The sequence below is a fragment of the Crocodylus porosus genome, unplaced genomic scaffold (genome assembly GCF_001723895.1).
Source record: "Crocodylus porosus isolate Cpor-Errol unplaced genomic scaffold, CroPor_comp1, whole genome shotgun sequence".
NCBI lineage: Eukaryota > Metazoa > Chordata > Crocodylia > Crocodylidae > Crocodylus > Crocodylus porosus.
In genome coordinates this window covers 5,770,782-5,787,340 of record NW_017728926.1, presented here as the reverse complement: position 1 = coordinate 5,787,340, position 16,559 = coordinate 5,770,782, and the positions used below count along the sequence as shown (strand labels likewise).

The window sequence follows — 16,559 nt, the reverse complement described above, 5'->3', positions numbered from 1 at the left end:
TCCAGCAAACCCAAGGGATTGTGCATGCCATTGAATAGGAGACATTTAACAAGATGTCCACATGTCTATTGTAATAGAATTCTTTTTTCACAATATCTGTGCTGTTTAGTAACAAAGATGGGATAAGCAGTCTTAATGGAAGGGCTGGAGAAATCATCATCCTCCATAAGGTCAGTAATTGAACAAAGAGCTTGTGAGAAAACGTGTTAGAGGGGCTATTCTGCTTGAAAAAGTTCTGCTCCAACAATGGTACTCTGATGGGTAAGTCACTTCCTTCCACCTGAGAAGGAGACTCTGGTATCAGACAAGCACAGGGGATGATAAATGCAGTGTAGAAACAATCTTTTTTTTTTTGTTTCCTGATCTTTATGAGCCTCCTGTTCTAGTCTTGCTTCTGTCATCCCACAGTTGCTCATTTTGCCTCCCATGTGAGTTTTCAGCAGAGGACACAGACTCTTGTTTATAATGCAGTTAGTCAATTAAAAATAATCTTTTATTATTTTAATAATATTATTTTAATCGTTTATTATTATGCTGCACTGCAGAGCCAAGCACTCCCTCCCCCTTTTGGTTCTGAGTTGTATGAGATGGGCCGGTTGGATCTGGACCATAACTAGGTTTCACATCTCCGTGCTGTGTTTTCATCCCAGTGTTGTAAATGGGGACCTTGAGCAGTGCTCCCTCTGCCTCTCACCTAAGAAAATGGCAACAAATACAGCATAGACTCTACAATGCAAAGGGAAGGTGAAGAGTGGGAAGGTTATAAGAGGAGGTTGGTGGATGTTTGGAGTCTGTCTTAGGATTTCCTATGTTTGTAGGGTCTCTTGTCTCACTTGTGATTTTCCCACTACCAGGAAGAAGTTATTTCATCCCTCTCTAAGTTCAGAAGAAAAAAAATACTTTGCTAGCCATATTCCAGAGATCGTGAGAGCCAGGCTTTTGGACCCCGGGTTTTTCATCCTTTGTCCTTTTGGTGGGGAGCATTAGATTGAAGCCTTCTGGAAACATCAAAGTATTGCCTTGAGCAGCCACTTCACATGGATTGCCAGTGGCCTGCTTGGAAACAGCAAACTTTCTGCCTTGCCCCAGTTCTTCCTGTGACAACTGGCTCCCCTGCACCATCTGTTCTTCAGCTCATTAAATCTCTGAGATTAAGAGACCAAAGTTTCCAATATACAAGCAGTTTACTGCACAGGCTTTGATTTGGGATTTGTAGTCCAAGCCCCCGTAGTAGCTTAGTGCTTGGGAAATGAACAGGGTGAGTACTTGATTTTATCTTTTAAAAGTGGCTCAGCCAAAGCCCGCACATACTCATCTGCCTCTGGTCAGGCTTAATTGCTGATTATCTTCATTAGCTGCCAGCTGTGAAAAATCATATAACATATTTTTTACCTTATTATAGCCCAGAAAATATTCACAGGAACCAGCATGAAACCCTAGTTGATGAGGCTCCTGCTATTTGCCCCTCAGGAGCCAGGCTATATCTCTAGGGCAGAGACCACACACAGATATGTAAAGTAAGTGGGGCTAGAGCCCCAGCACCCACGCAGAAAGGGCATTTAGCTGCCAACAGTTGGACCCAGTGAGAAAATCTGTAGAAAGATCCATGAGTGGTGAGTATTCCCAGTTCCTTGGCCTTTCCTTTTCAGAGAAAACAATGAGAAGGCATGTGTGCATCTATTTTCCCTTCCCTTCTCTTCACCCACTGTGATCTTTTGTCCTGAGTGGTATGGTTTCTCTAATGAGAACCTGATCCAAACAATATCAGAGGTAATAGAAATATTCCCATTAACATCAGTGAGCTCTGGATGAGGTCCTTGGGTTACATGCTCTAACAGCAAGCTCACTGGCGGATGCTGTTACATAAACCCAGCACACCTTTCCAAGTTATTTTTCTGAGTGTGCACTCCAGTTTTGATATTTGGGCAGACATGCTGTGTTGATGCTCAGCTTGGGACCACAAAGAGGTAGGTTTGGTTGCAGTTTGGAGGAGATGGGACGGTACCAGCAGAAGAGCTTTTAGTTTGCATTGAGCTCCGCTTAGAGTCAATCTGGAGGCCATTCTTGAAGCACGTGTCCTCCCTGGGAGCTGGGTACCAGCGTTGGACTGACCTTACTTGTAGAAGGTGCTGCCATGTTCTGCTCTGACATCTCATTTCAGGACTGGCGTATGTATGTGGGGAAATAGAACAAGTTACATTACTGACTTCTCCCTGCATAAAGCACTGGAGAGCTGCTACTGCTCATCGTGCTTAGAGTGGGACATGAGTCTGAAGGTACAGCGGCAGCACCCGTCGCACGGACTTCACCGTCTTCCATGCCGAAGCTTCCGTTCCCCTCTGCCATACAAGGTAAGTTGCACTGAATCAATCTCGTTAATCTACAGTGAAAGAGACTCCTTTACTGCAAATCCCTAGGAATATTAATTTCCATGACTTACCTCTATAAGTGGGCAGGCACAGTAGGGTCAAATTGGGCATTTATAGATGTGCTCCAGGAGGCGGGGGAGGGCGCTTTAATTAGCACCCTTAATTAAAGCGCCTTGAGTTTCACATGTATCGGCAAACAAACTTTAGTTTAAAGTGCACCTGCCACTATTTTTCAGTGTGGGAACGCTGTTTGATACACATGACACTGGAGTCTGCTGGTGCATAGTAATTACAACACTCCAGCAGACTTGATTAATTGAGTCTGCTCCAACGTGCTGTAATTACAGCGTGTCAGAGCAGCCCTCTTTCATGTGTATAGGAGACCTGTATGACTAGAGCTATATTTCAGGGGCACTCAGGGATGAGATCTCAAATAGATCTTTGTGTGACCAGGGTTTTTCTAGTAAGTATCACAGTGCTTTGGCAAATTTTCCTGCGGATCATGGTCAGGGAATGGTTGATCACTTTTGCTATTTATGTATATAAAATCAGTAAAAAACATTTAATTCTTGCACTGAAACAGTGGCTTTAAAAGGTACAGTCTTCCATTTTTTAAAAAAATAACTATCACAAAATATTCAGAGAGGTATTTCTAAACTCTGAGAAAAGCTTCCAGCAAAGCAACAATCCAATTAGCCTTCAGCGAACTCTGGTATCTTCAGCAGCTGTCTATCTGTCACTTTGCCATCCCATGGCTCAGTTTGTCTCCTACACCTTAACCCCAGTTGCTATAAGCAGAACTGCCAGCATGTTAGAATAGTATTGACATTGCTTGGATGCTTAGAAGCCATCTTTTATCTCTCCTACTTCCCCCCCAGGGAGCTGAGCGTGCATATGTGCATTCATGCTTCAATAAGACATGAGTTGTATAAATACCTGATGTGAACAACCACATGATTCTATCTCAGTAGCCTTTGGCTTCCATCCCCTGCTCTTTTCACCATCATTGTTTTGCTACCTTCTCCAGGCCTTGGTTCATAAGCTGCATGAGGCATAGAACTTGCATTTCTTCCTTGAAGAATTTGGACTGCTTTAGGCTACTGTATAGTTTCAGTTACAGTAACAAATCTCTGGGTAGTCAACAGCCATAATATCCTGAGAAATGCCCTCCAGAATCCTGACCAGGATTTTGGAGCAGCAATAGTAGAGTGACTACATTCTCCAAAGAATCCACACCAATTCTATTCCCTGTGTGTGTTCTGTGTTGCTGACCTGATGGGATCAGTAGCGCTCTAGATTTCCTCTTGGTACTACACTTGAAATATTAGTTAGGGCCTGCCAGCTGTCTGAAGCAGAGGGAGCTCAGACCACGCTGTAAATTGCTCTAGCACCTTGTTTTCTCCTTGTCTGGTAAGGTGACTGTCACCCTGATATCTGCACATGTTGTATGCCTGAGATGCAGATTGTATCCATTGTCAAGTAGAGGTAAAACACCTGTTGCAAGTCAGTTTCTCCCTGGACAGTACACCAAACTCCCTGCCATTGTTGGCTACAAAGGACCAACTCACAGGATCATCATAAAATTCTAGTTTATTGGACAGATGCAAAAGTCAGACCATAAACCTTGGTGCTGATCAAACACACACACATTCACACACCCACACCCACACGCACAGTAGCTAGCTCTGAACACTAAGCACTGATGTCAAAATATACCTATCCCCATGTGCTGGAGTCTGTCATTGATGGCCAGTTGAGGCTTCTTTCAGTGCGATGTTGTTGCAGAAGGGGGTCACCAGCTGGTCCTTCTGGCTGGACAGGCAGGGTGCTGGTCAGGTCAAAGAGGGTTCCATTGGGGGTCATTCTTTGCTGCCTTTTATCCCTCTCTGGCAGACTTTGGTGACTCCCCAGTTCTCAAGGTTACCCAATCCATGGGTCGTTGACATCGAGGGATATACCCTTCAGTAGCTGCTGGATGGCAGCTGTCAGCCCGAGGGGTCACGTCTGGACGTCTGTGCAGTCTCAGGAGTCTGTTGATGAATTTTGATTGATTTACTGCCATGATGAATAGAGCTCTGGAAGTGGTTGATCAGGGGGTATTTCTGCCCTGAGGGTCTGTTTCCAGTGTCGATTAGTTCAAACCAGGGCTTCCACATCTTTAGCAGTGAAGTTTCAGGGAGTGCCTGGCTCTGTATTGGTTCTTTCCTCTTCTTCTGTAGTTTTGTAAGTGTTAATTGCTGCTCATTAACATGCTTATCCAGACTAGCTACTGTGTTACACAGTCAACCATGATTCATTCAGGAACCTGCTCCATACAGAGATTCCTGCTCTTGCTAATATTGTTACATGGTACAACTTACTTTTAAACTTAAAGTACCTTTGTAAAGGCATCTACAAGCTTTATTTTCACTACAAATACACCTTATATAAAAAGAATAATGATATAATAAAAGAAAAAGAGAGGAAAGAAGAAAAGGTAGAAAAGAGAAAGCATCCCTAAAAGGGGGCAAATACTAAAAGAAGGGCTTTTGCCATATGGAGGAGCTTCACACTGGGGAGGGGGGCAGACACCATCACTATTCCAAACAGGCCCCAATTCATCTACCAACACTAGGAGTAAAAGGCACATCTACATGTGTGCTTTAATGTGCATTAGTCTATTTTAATGCACATTACAGTGGCACTAAAAGCCATGCTCTTTAGCTAATGCACATTGAAATAAGTTAATGCACATTTTTTCTAGTACCTCACCATAGAGGGCACTTTTACATGTGTTCTGGGGGTGGGGGAGGCGGTGCTTTAATTAGAGCGGCTCTGAGAGCTGCTCTTATTAAACTGCTGCAACGCCTCATGTATCAGCATGGCTGCACTTCAAAATGGTGCTGGGGGCACTTGAACTAAAGCTTGTTCCCTGAGCTTTAGTTCAAGTGCCCCCACCACCATTCTGGAGTGCAGGGATGCTGATACACAAGGTGCAGGAGACTGGTGGAGTGCGGTGATTACCATGCTCCAGCAGACTATTGAGTCTGCTCCAATGCGCTGTTATTACAGTGCATCAGAGCAGCCTCTGCACTTGTGTACAGGTTCCCGGAAGTACTAGATTTAATGCTCATACCTAAACCACATTCACGAACGTGTAGGCACGCCCAAAGTGACTAGCAGTCCTGAGTTTCCCAGCCCAGCCCCACATTTGGGGGCTGTGTCCTGAAAGAGTTCTTGAAATAGGGATTTTGTCCCAAATTGTTGCCAAGTTGGTGAGCACTTCAGGGCAAGGACTGCACCTGTGTATGTTTGCACATGACTAGTCTCTGAGCCTCTTCGAGGCCGGGAACTGTAAGGCTCCCTAGTTATAATGGCAAGTGCCAGTCAATAATAAACAAGTACACCGCAGCTCAGCCTAAATGTTTTGTGGGTTTATCTGTTGTGACTAGAGCAGCAGGGAGAAGAGCCCCGCGCCATTGCCTGGCTGGCTTGTGCTGCAGGCAAGACCCCTGGCAAGCTTAGCGTCCCACTTGCGAGGGAGGGACAGACACAGTAAGGAACAGTCCCTGACAGAAAGAGTTTGCAGGGTAAATAGACAAGGCAGTGGGTGGGGGGCATGGAAAGCAATGGAATAGGAAGGAGAAATGACCTGCCAAAAACCACATGGTGGGGGAGTGGGAGAGCCAGGAATAGTACCCCATCCTATCCTTGTCGGTCACCCTGCCCACTGGACCATGCTGCCTCATCTTCTGCAAGGGACTGCTCCCGTCTCTGGGTTAGCATCTCCCTCTTGGAGCCCCTTTTCCAAGCTCCTCCCTCCTTTGCCCTACCCTTTATCTCAGAAAGGGGAGAGTGCCTATGTGTGTTTTCTCTATCCAGCAACTCCACTGTGGCTGCTCACTGACAAGCTGACCCAGAGGAGGCTGAGGGGATCGCTGTAAGTGAGACACTGCCTTGAATCACTGCGGTTCTTTTTTAGCTGAAAGGGCTTGAGCCGTATGCAGTAGCCTGCTTCTCAGTCGAGCTCTGTTCAGCTGTGTCTGATGGGCTCCTGCATACTGCTAGCTGGGTTCCACCCCAAGCAGAGCAATTTCCAAAAGCGCTGCAGATGATGGAGATGATTTTAACAGCTTGTCTTTTTGTTTATTGAAAAATGATGGAAGTCAAAGGCCCTGAAGAATGAGCTTTCCCGCTCTAACATTTCCCTTCCCTTTTCTAATGAAGTGACTATTTTACCTTGTCTGCTGGTGGGTTTAGATAAAAATAAATGCGCAACACAATAAAACTTTGTAGTTTTATTGTGGGCTTCCTGGGCAGGTGAGTTGTGGCAGGTGATGAAGTGTGTGCTGCGGCAAAGCAGTTTCAGCTGTAGCTGGAGTTTGTAACTGGTAATCTCAGAGTATTGCTAGACCTGAGATTACTGGCGTTGAGGTGCACTGGCCTCCCCAGCGACATGGAGCAAACTTCTGTTTGGCATTCACGAGTCCTTTTAATACGTGCCGTTGTCCAGAATTGTTTCGACATGCAGGTCTCTAGCAGCCAGTCGATATTCTACTTGCCTGTTATGTTTCTGAGGAAGGTGGAAATACCAAGCCACTAGAAATAAATCAACACTTTACTGTGCGTGCCTAGTTGGAAAGGGATGAGCCACTTCGATATTCAGTGCAACCTGGCTGTGGACTGCTGTTCTTTTATGTGCAGCGATGGCAGATTTACCTGTGGTAAGTCGTTCATGTGCTGTATCAGCAGCAGCTGCTGCTCTGTTGGACTCCACTCCACAGTTAGTGCTCAGAAGCTCGAGTCAGAATCACAAAGTAAATGTTAGTCCTTTCCTTTGATATTTTGAACAACTAAGTCCTAGTTTCAAAGCCATTTATGGGAGGAGGAAAAGCCAGTGGGAAAGTTGATTCAGCAATGGTTTTCTTCAACCCTCCTTTTTCTTTTTGGAGTGGGGATAGAAGACAGTCCAGGAGTGAGAGCGCTGGGAACACCGCTGTCTGTGCTGTTGAGTATTTTTGCCAGATTGCAAGCTTGGGGAAAGTTGCATTCAAATTGATGAAGAGAAGTAAATGGGAAGCACAGCCACTGAACAAACCAGTGGCTGCTGGTACGTGGGGCAGTTGCAGGATTTGTTTTCTTCTGTGTTTTATCCCTGGGTCTCTGCCCCCTCCATCTTGCTCAGAGCTCAGACCTGCTAGGGGAATAGCTGGAGGAGCTCTGTGAGCCCTGCCAGCACCAACAGTTGCTGAAAACATGGTGGCCATCAGGTCTAAGTTCATTCTGGACCTGATTCTGAGTGGTGCAAAGTGAGTTCAGCACCAGGTAATGGAAACTGATTTCACTGAGCACTTTGTCAGAGAGAGTCTTCTCTACAGATCTCACATGTGTGATATTAACCCTAAATCCTAATCGTAGCATTCAGAATGCTGATAAAGGTGAAGAGCTGCTACATTTTCTTCTGTATAGAACAAGGAGAGGAGAGATTTTTGGAACAAAGCAAATAAGGTGGCATGTACCCTCCCCGTCTAAGCAGTGTAACAAGGAATCAGTGAGTCCTGGTGCTTGGGACTTGGGTGTTGTTCAGGGATGCGGGGGCTTCACAGAAAGAGTTCACTAACCTTTTCAACCATTGATTTTGGGGGCCTGAGAGCAATTAGACTTTTGGGAAATAACCATCCCCTATTCTCTCCAAAAGGAAGCCCTAACTCTGTGTCAGGAAAAGACTGGTCTATCCTTTCCTCAAGATTTGAGGAGATGCTGGTACTAATAGCAGAGGCTGCTGATGTTGTGACCTGATGACTCCTCAGTGTAGGTGCAAATTCTTGGAAGAAGACATCAAAATTTTCCAAGACGTAGGTTCTTTTGAGTGCTTTAATCCAGGTGCCCAAGGTAAAACACCTTTGAGGGGCTAATTTTCAGGGGGTAAGTGCAGTGCTAGACACTTCTAAGATGCATCAAGCTGGGCGTTCAAAACAACTCGTCCTATACGAACATCTTGGCTTCAGCCAGCCAGTTTCTAGGCCCTGTTTTATAGGGAAAGGGACCAGGAAACTTTTCTCCTGATTGAGTCTCTTGACCAAAGCGCAAAGCATTGGCTTCACAAGAAATGCAAGTGTTTCAGGGCAAGAGCTGACTGTGATGTTTGGTTTGCACGATGTCTAGCATGCTGCGGCTCTGAGCTCTGAGCCCTGCTTGGTACTAAGACAGCAGATACCACAGAGCAGGTCATGAGATAAAATGAAAATGTTTCAATAAAGCTCTAGCTTTCTCCCCTCTCCCCCCCAAAAATGAATGTTCAGTTTTCAACCTGCATGAACCGCGTCTGGGTCTGGGTCTGTGTTATGGCTCAGGTGTTTATAGCAGTCAGGACACATCAGTTTGGACCTCAGCCATCATGTGTATACCCAGGATCCTTGGTGGGATCGTACAGCTGCAGCTTCACTGCCGTTGTCCCCTGTGATAGCGAAGTCACATAGAGCTGCCTATGCAGGAATCGCACTTTCCAGTTGTCGGGTTAACCTAACCCAGGCGGGCACAAACCAACAAGCTTTCAATGTTTTCCTTGTGCTCAGCTGCCCTATTCACACTGCTCCCTTTCCCCCACCAGCCAGTGCACACACAAGGCACAATGCTTCCCCAGCAGCCCCTCCACATCAGCAGCCATTTCGCTTCAGCACTCCCAGGGCCCCTTGGTGGCCCTGCCTCTCCCATTCCCCTCGCCCTGTGTGCCCTGATGCCTGGGGCAGGAACCCTGGGTGAGCTGGCCCCTGCTTTTGTCTTGCCCCTTTTGGCTGCACTGAAACGAGCTGCACAAGTCCGGCTTTAGAAGCCCTTCCAGGCACAGTTGCTGTGTCTGGGTCTCAGAAGGCATTGTTGTGCTGTCACCCTTACTTTGAATTAGGACGTTTAAAACAGATGCAGAAAATCCAAGACGCAGTGACACTTTACCCAGCACTAATGACCCATGTAATCGACTTTAACTACCTGCTTTTCATCTCCAGTGGGGGCTCCCTCCAGGCACCAGCTCCTTCCGCTCCTATGGACACGGCTTTTCGCTTCTTGTTCAGCCTAATTACAACCCTGCTGCTCCTGGTGGAGTCGAGCCAAACAGGTGAGAGCAGAGTCTGAACCGGAGACACTTGCTGCATCCAGGCACACTCCTGCTCATCCCTGGAGCCTCCGCACCTCTTGGCATTTATGGAGCCCTCCCCTGATATCATGTGGCTTTAGCTTGGGTTTCAGACACAGCCAGAGGGTCATCTACACTAACCTGGCAACTGGTCAGACGTGCCTGCGTTCCCTAATCCTATTTGGGTTGTAGAGGTCGTGAGAGAGGCAAGCACAGGACAACTGAGGGGAAGGCTCGGCTTTGGCAAGCCTAACGCTTGGGTTGGAACCTGGTTTCTGTTGCGTGGAAACACTCAATGCCCAGTTTTACCCATATTAACTCGCTCCCTTGAACTCCAGTATCATTTCCCATGTTAGCTGTTAAGGTCTTGGAGAGGAAGCATTCAGCCGAGCCCCTGAGACAAGCTTCCCCCACAGCGTGGTGCGTTTCAGGTGGGGTTAGAGCAACCACCCTGAAGGGCCTCAGCCCCTTCTGGGGACAAAAGCTGGAGCTGCCTTTCCACCATGCTGCCGCAAAGGTCCCACCAGGAGTCTGCAGGGTCTTTGGTGCAGTGGGAAGTGGCAGTGGCTGTGGTTGTGGTTGTGGCTGAGATGCTCCCTCAGGGCAGCGTGGGCCTCAGTGGGGAGTGGGGCAGAGCACCTGCTCTCAGCTGCCTTCCAGCCTCATACAGCAGTGGGTGGCAGAAGGCTCATGCAGGCTGTTCAGCTGCTTGGGCTTTCCCCTTGTCCTGGGGTCTCTCTAGTCTTTCTCCAGGAACATGAGCAGAGTCCCCTCTTTTTCTCATCCTGAAGGGCCCCAAGGTGCTTCCTATATGTAGCTCCCTCTCATAACGCAGCCACATCCCTGTTCAGCAGCTGGGGCAGGGGAGCTCTGGCAAAGGATGCTCCCTCGCTAGAAGGTGCAGAGCAAGTAAGACACGGGAGGCAGACCCTCACCTAAACTTCAGCACCTCCAGGTCTCTCCCTGCCAGTGCAGAGCAGCCGGGCATCTCTTCCAAAGAGCAGCTCATGTCTGCAGTGGGTTGTGAGGTGAATGGGCTGCTTGGGGAAGAGGTTGCGGAGCCTCGCTCTGCCAGGACGAGCAAGGTAGACCTGCCGGGCTGAAGAGCTGGTGGGTTTCAGGCCTGGGAGCTCAGCCAGCCTCTGGCTGATGCGAGAGGACAGAGATGTGCAGGGGAGTTGGGGGACAAGTGCAGGCACCCGTGGCTGATGGTTGTGCTTGAACGAATGGACATGGACAGCACCACCTGAATGAACTCTCACAGCCGGCGCCCATCACAGCTCTCCAGCTCCCCTTGTCCACCGGTCAAACCCTTTCAGGGCCAAGGGTACCAGTCAGCGAACGGGGGCGTTGAGGCACCATCCTCCCCCTCTGTATCAGGGGTCCTGCCCCTCCCCTGTGCTTCCTCAGCTCCTTGTGGGGTCTTCTATCAGCTGCATGCTTTTCCCGTCTGCTGGCCAGAAGTCTCCCTTCCCAGGGGCAGTTTTGGTCCCTAAATAACCTACTGGACTGCTCCCTTAGAGGCAAGGATAGTGCACAGCGTGACCCACTCTACTGCAGTGAAGCTGCTAAGGTTTTGTGCTCCCAGGGTTTGACTCCAGCTTGGCTCTTTGTGGGGCAAGTGGCACCACAGTTTTGGCTCCGGGCATTGGGAAGAGAGGGAGCAGGCATCTGGGTATGGAGCGATGGAGGATGCGAGCCTTGCAGTCAGCCCTGTGCCTAGTAGAGCTGCCCAGCTAGCATGAAAGCTGTGCTCTAGGTGCGCAGTTTGTGCCAACAGCATTGTTTTTGCTGTGGTGAGCCCCACAGATTATGCAGCACACACAACAGCTGTCTGACAACAAGCGCTTTGGGTTACTGCTGATCTAGGTGGATTCAAATGTGCCTAAAAAGGTGGAGAAAAAATCTCCCCCAATTCTTGACCCATCCATTCCACCACGTCCCATTATGCCGGGATGTTCAGGATGGCCCTGTGCTGCATGGTGCTCAACAGTTGCATCCATATCTAGTGTGAAGTTTGAGCCCACCTCCTAGGTGCACCAAGGGTACGACCCTTTTAGTCCAAGCCGCAGGTCTGCAACCTAGCTGCGACGCTGGAGTTGTCCCTGGCGGAGGCTGCTCTGGGTGTGCGTGGTTTGCATCGCTGCTACTTTTCCTCTCTTCCCCCATCCTTTGCCCTGTGGAGTCTCACAAAGCACCAGGCCAGCTTTGGTTTGTGGGCTGTGCAAATGTCTCTGTCCCAAGCTGTGAGTTAGTGCTGCCCCTTGGTTACTTATGGTCTTTTCAGGAGGTGATCACTGGAGGCAGCTCACACAATGGGCCTTTGAATAACCCCATCCTGTGCCACCACAGGGGAGTTGGAAACTTCAATGCAGCCAGTTCCCTCCAAAAGCCTCCATCAGCCCCTCAGAAAGGAGCCCAAAGGGACTCCTGCTGACTTTAATGAGGAGCCTCCAAAAGGCAACAAGAGGGAGCCTTTGAGGAGGCTTCCAGCTCCCATGGAGAGCTGCGGTGGTGAGGGAGAAAGCAGGTTTTGTTTCACAGTAATTTAGAGTTCAGGCCAAGACCAGACAAGACAAAGCCACTGAACTTTCTTTAACTGAAAACATCCCAACAGCTTCCAGTTGGAGGAACAGACATGCGCTCTCAGCTCCTGCTCCTGCTTCTTGTTTACTTGTTTGCTCTGAGCTGGGCGTTTCTGTGCTTCCAAAATCCACCCTCCGCCTTTGCCATGGAAAACTGGTCTGTGCCATTCAGACGGTGTTAATCCAGCATCTCCCTGCAGCATAATGTAACCCCCACAGACTCTGGGAGGGAGACAAGTATTATCCAAGTATTATTCTGGGAGAGAAACAAGTATTATTCCACAGATGGAGGAGCCAAGAATGAAAGAATTGGAGTGGTTTGCTCAGGGTCAAGTGGCAATGCTGAGAACAGACCTGAGGAGCCATACTCCCACCCGAAGAATAACACATCGCTCTCCCTGCAGAACACAAAGTGCTTTATAAAGGCCCTGGCTCCTGCTTCGAACCGCTTCTTGCTCTGTGTAGTGCAGTTGCCAGCCGGGTCCTGCTTTTGCTTTTTCTTTCTGTCCAGACACCTTTCCCCTCGCTGCACCCTGCAAGCAAATCTGAGGCACCAGAATGGCGTGGGCTGCCTGTGCCGCCTCCCACGGTGTCCTGCAGAGTTTGGGAGAGTGGAAGCCTTTCCATTTGTTTACGCTATTTTATGGGATTCAATGGGAAAGGGGAGCTAAACACCCTGGGGAAACAGCTCTATCTGCTCACTTGCACAGGGATGCAGGTGAGGTCCCCTTAACCCATGAAGGGGTAAGCAGGCTTGCGGCTGCTTGAAGTATCAGGACTCCTGGCTGCTCTCCCAGCCCTGCCAACCCTGCCATGTCCACCCCATTCTGAGAGAGACACAGCTGCAGCAGGTATTTGGGGCCTTTGCACCCAGGCAGTCTGGTGTGGGTGGCATTTGTTGCTGTGCATCTGTACATATTGGCTACACGCTACTAGTGTGACATGGGAAAGAGTGAACAAGCAAGCAAAAGTCCCAACGCCAAACTCTGACCTGGAACCAGTAACCAAGAATCCTTCCCTGGATCTCTAGGTCCTCGTGAAGTGCAGTTGTTTCCCTATTAAAGTCAAGCCTCGTTCACATCCATCTTTCCCCGAGAAATCATGTTGTGTTGTGTTTTGTTTCAGGAGCTCCTGAGAATGGGGAAGCAGTCCGTAAGGTATGTCCAAGCTGGCCGGTGTCAATCTAAGGGTCAGAATGAAAAGCCGGGGTTGGGCTTCCCTCTGCAGGGCTTAATGAAAGAGCAAGACTGGAATTTTTTCACCTTTGTGAAGAAAACCCCAGGTGTGATGATTTTGGCCTTCAAGTCTCTGTATTTTTTTCTTTGCTACTGATGTACATTTTGGTCATATCTAAAAGCCCAGCTGAGCCCCAGGTTACAATCCACCCTTAGCTGTTGTTTCGGGACCCCTGAAGCTGAGCTTCAGAAATCAGCTAGCTTCCTTCTGATAACTGCATCCACACCTCCAGGCAGCCTGTATGGATAAGTACAGACGGTCAAAAAGCCCAAGGTTGAAGTGATTCAATCTTTGCAGGTTACTTTAAGTTATGTAGATTAAACCAATAAACAAGTACACAGATATTCACTTTTGATTCTGGAAATGCAGCCCCATGCCTATAGTGTCCCAGGCCAGAAGCCGGAGGGGTGCTAGATAGCTTGGGGTAAGGCTAGCCTGCGGTGGACCCTGCAAGGGGAGGTGCAAAGTATCCTGGGATGCTGGGGGATTGTAAGTTAACTTAAATCTGGAGGGGATCTGGGACAGAAGTTCAATAAACTGATTTAGCTTAAATCAGTTAAATTTGATAGATCTGATGTAGATCCATCCAGGTTAATCTTAAAAGGGTTTCAGCTATTTTGGCAAAGTATAGACATCTGGGATCATTAAGGGGAGGTTAAATTAATTAAAAAATGGTTGCCCAATATCAATCAGGTAAGTTGGGGGGAGCTAGCTGAGGGGGTTGGGGGTCCAGCAGGATGGAGAGGATGGGGGATGCACCGGGGGATGGGGAGAGGTGCAACCTATGGTTAGGGTAGGGTGCAGGTGTGATCCTCAGGTGGGGTGGGGGGACAAGTACAACCTGCAAGGGGTAGAGGGCATGACCTGTGAAGGTAGGCGGAGCAGGCCCAGGCCCCATGGGTGGTGTGGGGGGGACAGGTATGACTGCAGATAGGGTGCGGGGCAGGTGCAACTTGTCGGTGGGGTAGGGTCCCCCACAGCAGATCTACACCCCCATCCCTCCCGTCTCTCTCACCCCTGGGACCTGCTTGCTCGGCTCTGATGGCGGTGAATGCTGATAAAAGTGGCTACATCTGTACCGGCTTGTGGGATGGGGGTTGAGAGCGCTGGTTGGGGGAGGCAAGGGGCCGGAGGGGCAAAAAATGGACAAGCGCGGGGAAGGAAAAGAGCAGCGCTGGGGCTGGGGCCAGTGGTGAGTTTTCCCAGTCCTGGGGCTGCACAGGGAACATGGGCAGAAGCTCCATACAGTGGTTTGACCTAAATTGAATGAGTCTGATGCTAAATAGATCCAGATTTATCTTAAACTGGGTTCTGCAATTTTCAGACTGGTTTGTGTGCGCGGTACTTCCGTTCAGTTACAGGTATAGCCTGATTGCCCGTCAGAGACTGGGTCTTTAAGTGTAAGGTCTGCACCAGAATGAGCTAAGTTTAAATTGGGCAGCCATTACTTAGCCTTTGAAAGCAGTTTATGTGCACTGAACTTCTGTTGTGCTATGGATTTGAACCAGTTTCTGGTCACTTATACCGATTTATGTGTCATTTCTGTCCCCAGCCGATGTGGTGGAATCCTGTGCTCTTAGCTATCAGGGCAGACATGTGGTGCTCTTGACTCTAGCTCTGAGTGGTTGTAATATCCAAAACATCTCAAGTAACAGTACTGGGAGGGGAATAAGGAAAGAACCTTCTTCAGATTTGCTGCATCAGGGAAGAAACAGCCAGTTTACTGTCTAGTGCTAGTTAACTCCATTCCCATCATCCTCCATTTGCAAATGACATGCTTTTCCCTGTTTTCTCTGTAACATGTACATTAGAGGCCCAAGCCCAAATCAGGGCCCACAAGTGCTTGGCGTTGCCCATGGGTGTAGTGAGAGATCATTCCTGTCCCGAAGGCCTTTCAGTCTAACTAAACAAGACAGATGAAGGAGGGCAGAGAGGCAAAGTGATTTGCTCAAGGTTGCACAGGCAGTCAGGGGCAGAGACAGAAGAACCCAGTCCTCGTACTCTCCTTTCTCCCCATATGCAGGCTTTCTATTTGTACTACCCTGCCGATAGAAGTGCCCCATCTAGAAGCTAAAGCATGCCCCTCCACCAGCAATTGGTCCTTGTCCCCTTGGGCAGGTCTGTCTTTTTGTGGAGCATAAAAGGCTGCAGCAGTTGTCTAACATCACACTGATGGCAGCATTAATATTAATGAACTCCTAACAGCCAGCTCCAAATGGGGGGCCCATCCTACCAGAAACCTACCCTCTCCTCTTCTCAGGGCAGCCTGAAAGAGATGGTGTCAGAACCACCAGGGTCTGGAAAAATAGCAGCTTGCCCCTGCTTTGGGGCTGGAAGAGACCTGGAGGGTCGTCTAGTCCAGCCCATACCCGAATGCAGCAATATGCCCCCAGCAAACATAACCCTGCAGCATGGCAGACTTTAAAAAGAAAAGAAGCTGAAGTTGCTTAGAAGCCAGAGTGTGTCCTTGCAAAGCTCCAGCCAGGCAACCTTGACCTGGGGCCAAGTGCCCCGGGGAAGAGCTGAACAGCACATTTCTAGCTCATGTTCTGTGCAGGGCTGAACTGCATAGGGCCGTCCTTCGCCCCCACCCCCAGCTCCCTTATCTCAAGTTCCCCGCTGCTCTGTGCCTCCTAGAAGCTCTCTCTAATGAGGCCTTAATTGGCTTCCAGCTGTTTTGCCTGAAATATAAATTGATCTTCCTGAAGAAGCATGTATGCACCATGTAGCGAGACAGCATTTAAAGTGATTTTCATTTGGGCAAAATATGTTGGCAACACAAGACAATGTGATTTATTAATTACTGTAGGGGAAGAAGGGGGGGGGGCATCAAGGGGGATTGTCCTAGGTTTAGGGGCAGATCCACTGAAAACCTGCATCCCTTGATGAGCTTTGGGGTGTTTACACTGAGTGCCAACTGCTGAGGATCTCACTCCATTATAGAGCACCTGTATGTACTAAACAGACAGCCGTTTCATAGTTAGTGGGGTCGGAAGGGACTTGAGCAGATCATCGAGTCCCACCCCCTGCCATGGCAGGAAAGAGTACTGGGTCAAACAACCCCGGCAAGGTGTTCCTCTCGCCTCCTCTTAAAGACCCCCAGGGTAGGAGCCAGCACCACTTCTCTTGGAAGCTGGTTCCAGACCCTAGCCGTCCTGACAGTGAAGTCGCGCCTCCTGATGTCTAACCTAAACCTACCCTCTGCCAGCTTGTGACCGTTATTCCTGGTCACTCCTGGTAGTGCTCGGGGGAACAGGG

At 48.9% G+C, this 16,559-nt stretch overlaps 1 protein-coding gene across 1 annotated transcript in view; it reads left to right on the top strand.

The window, feature by feature from the left end:
- The first annotated feature begins 6,180 nt into the window (after positions 1–6,180).
- Positions 6,181–16,559, top strand: part of LOC109314240 (probable glutamate receptor) — a 19,460-nt gene continuing 9,081 nt past the window's right edge. Inside the window, exons 1-3 of the mRNA XM_019541273.1 lie at positions 6,181–6,288; positions 9,353–9,462; positions 13,191–13,222. Coding sequence (XP_019396818.1) covers positions 9,390–9,462; positions 13,191–13,222 — 105 coding nt within the window. The 5' untranslated portion in view covers positions 6,181–6,288; positions 9,353–9,389. The remainder of the gene's footprint in view (positions 6,289–9,352; positions 9,463–13,190; positions 13,223–16,559) is intronic.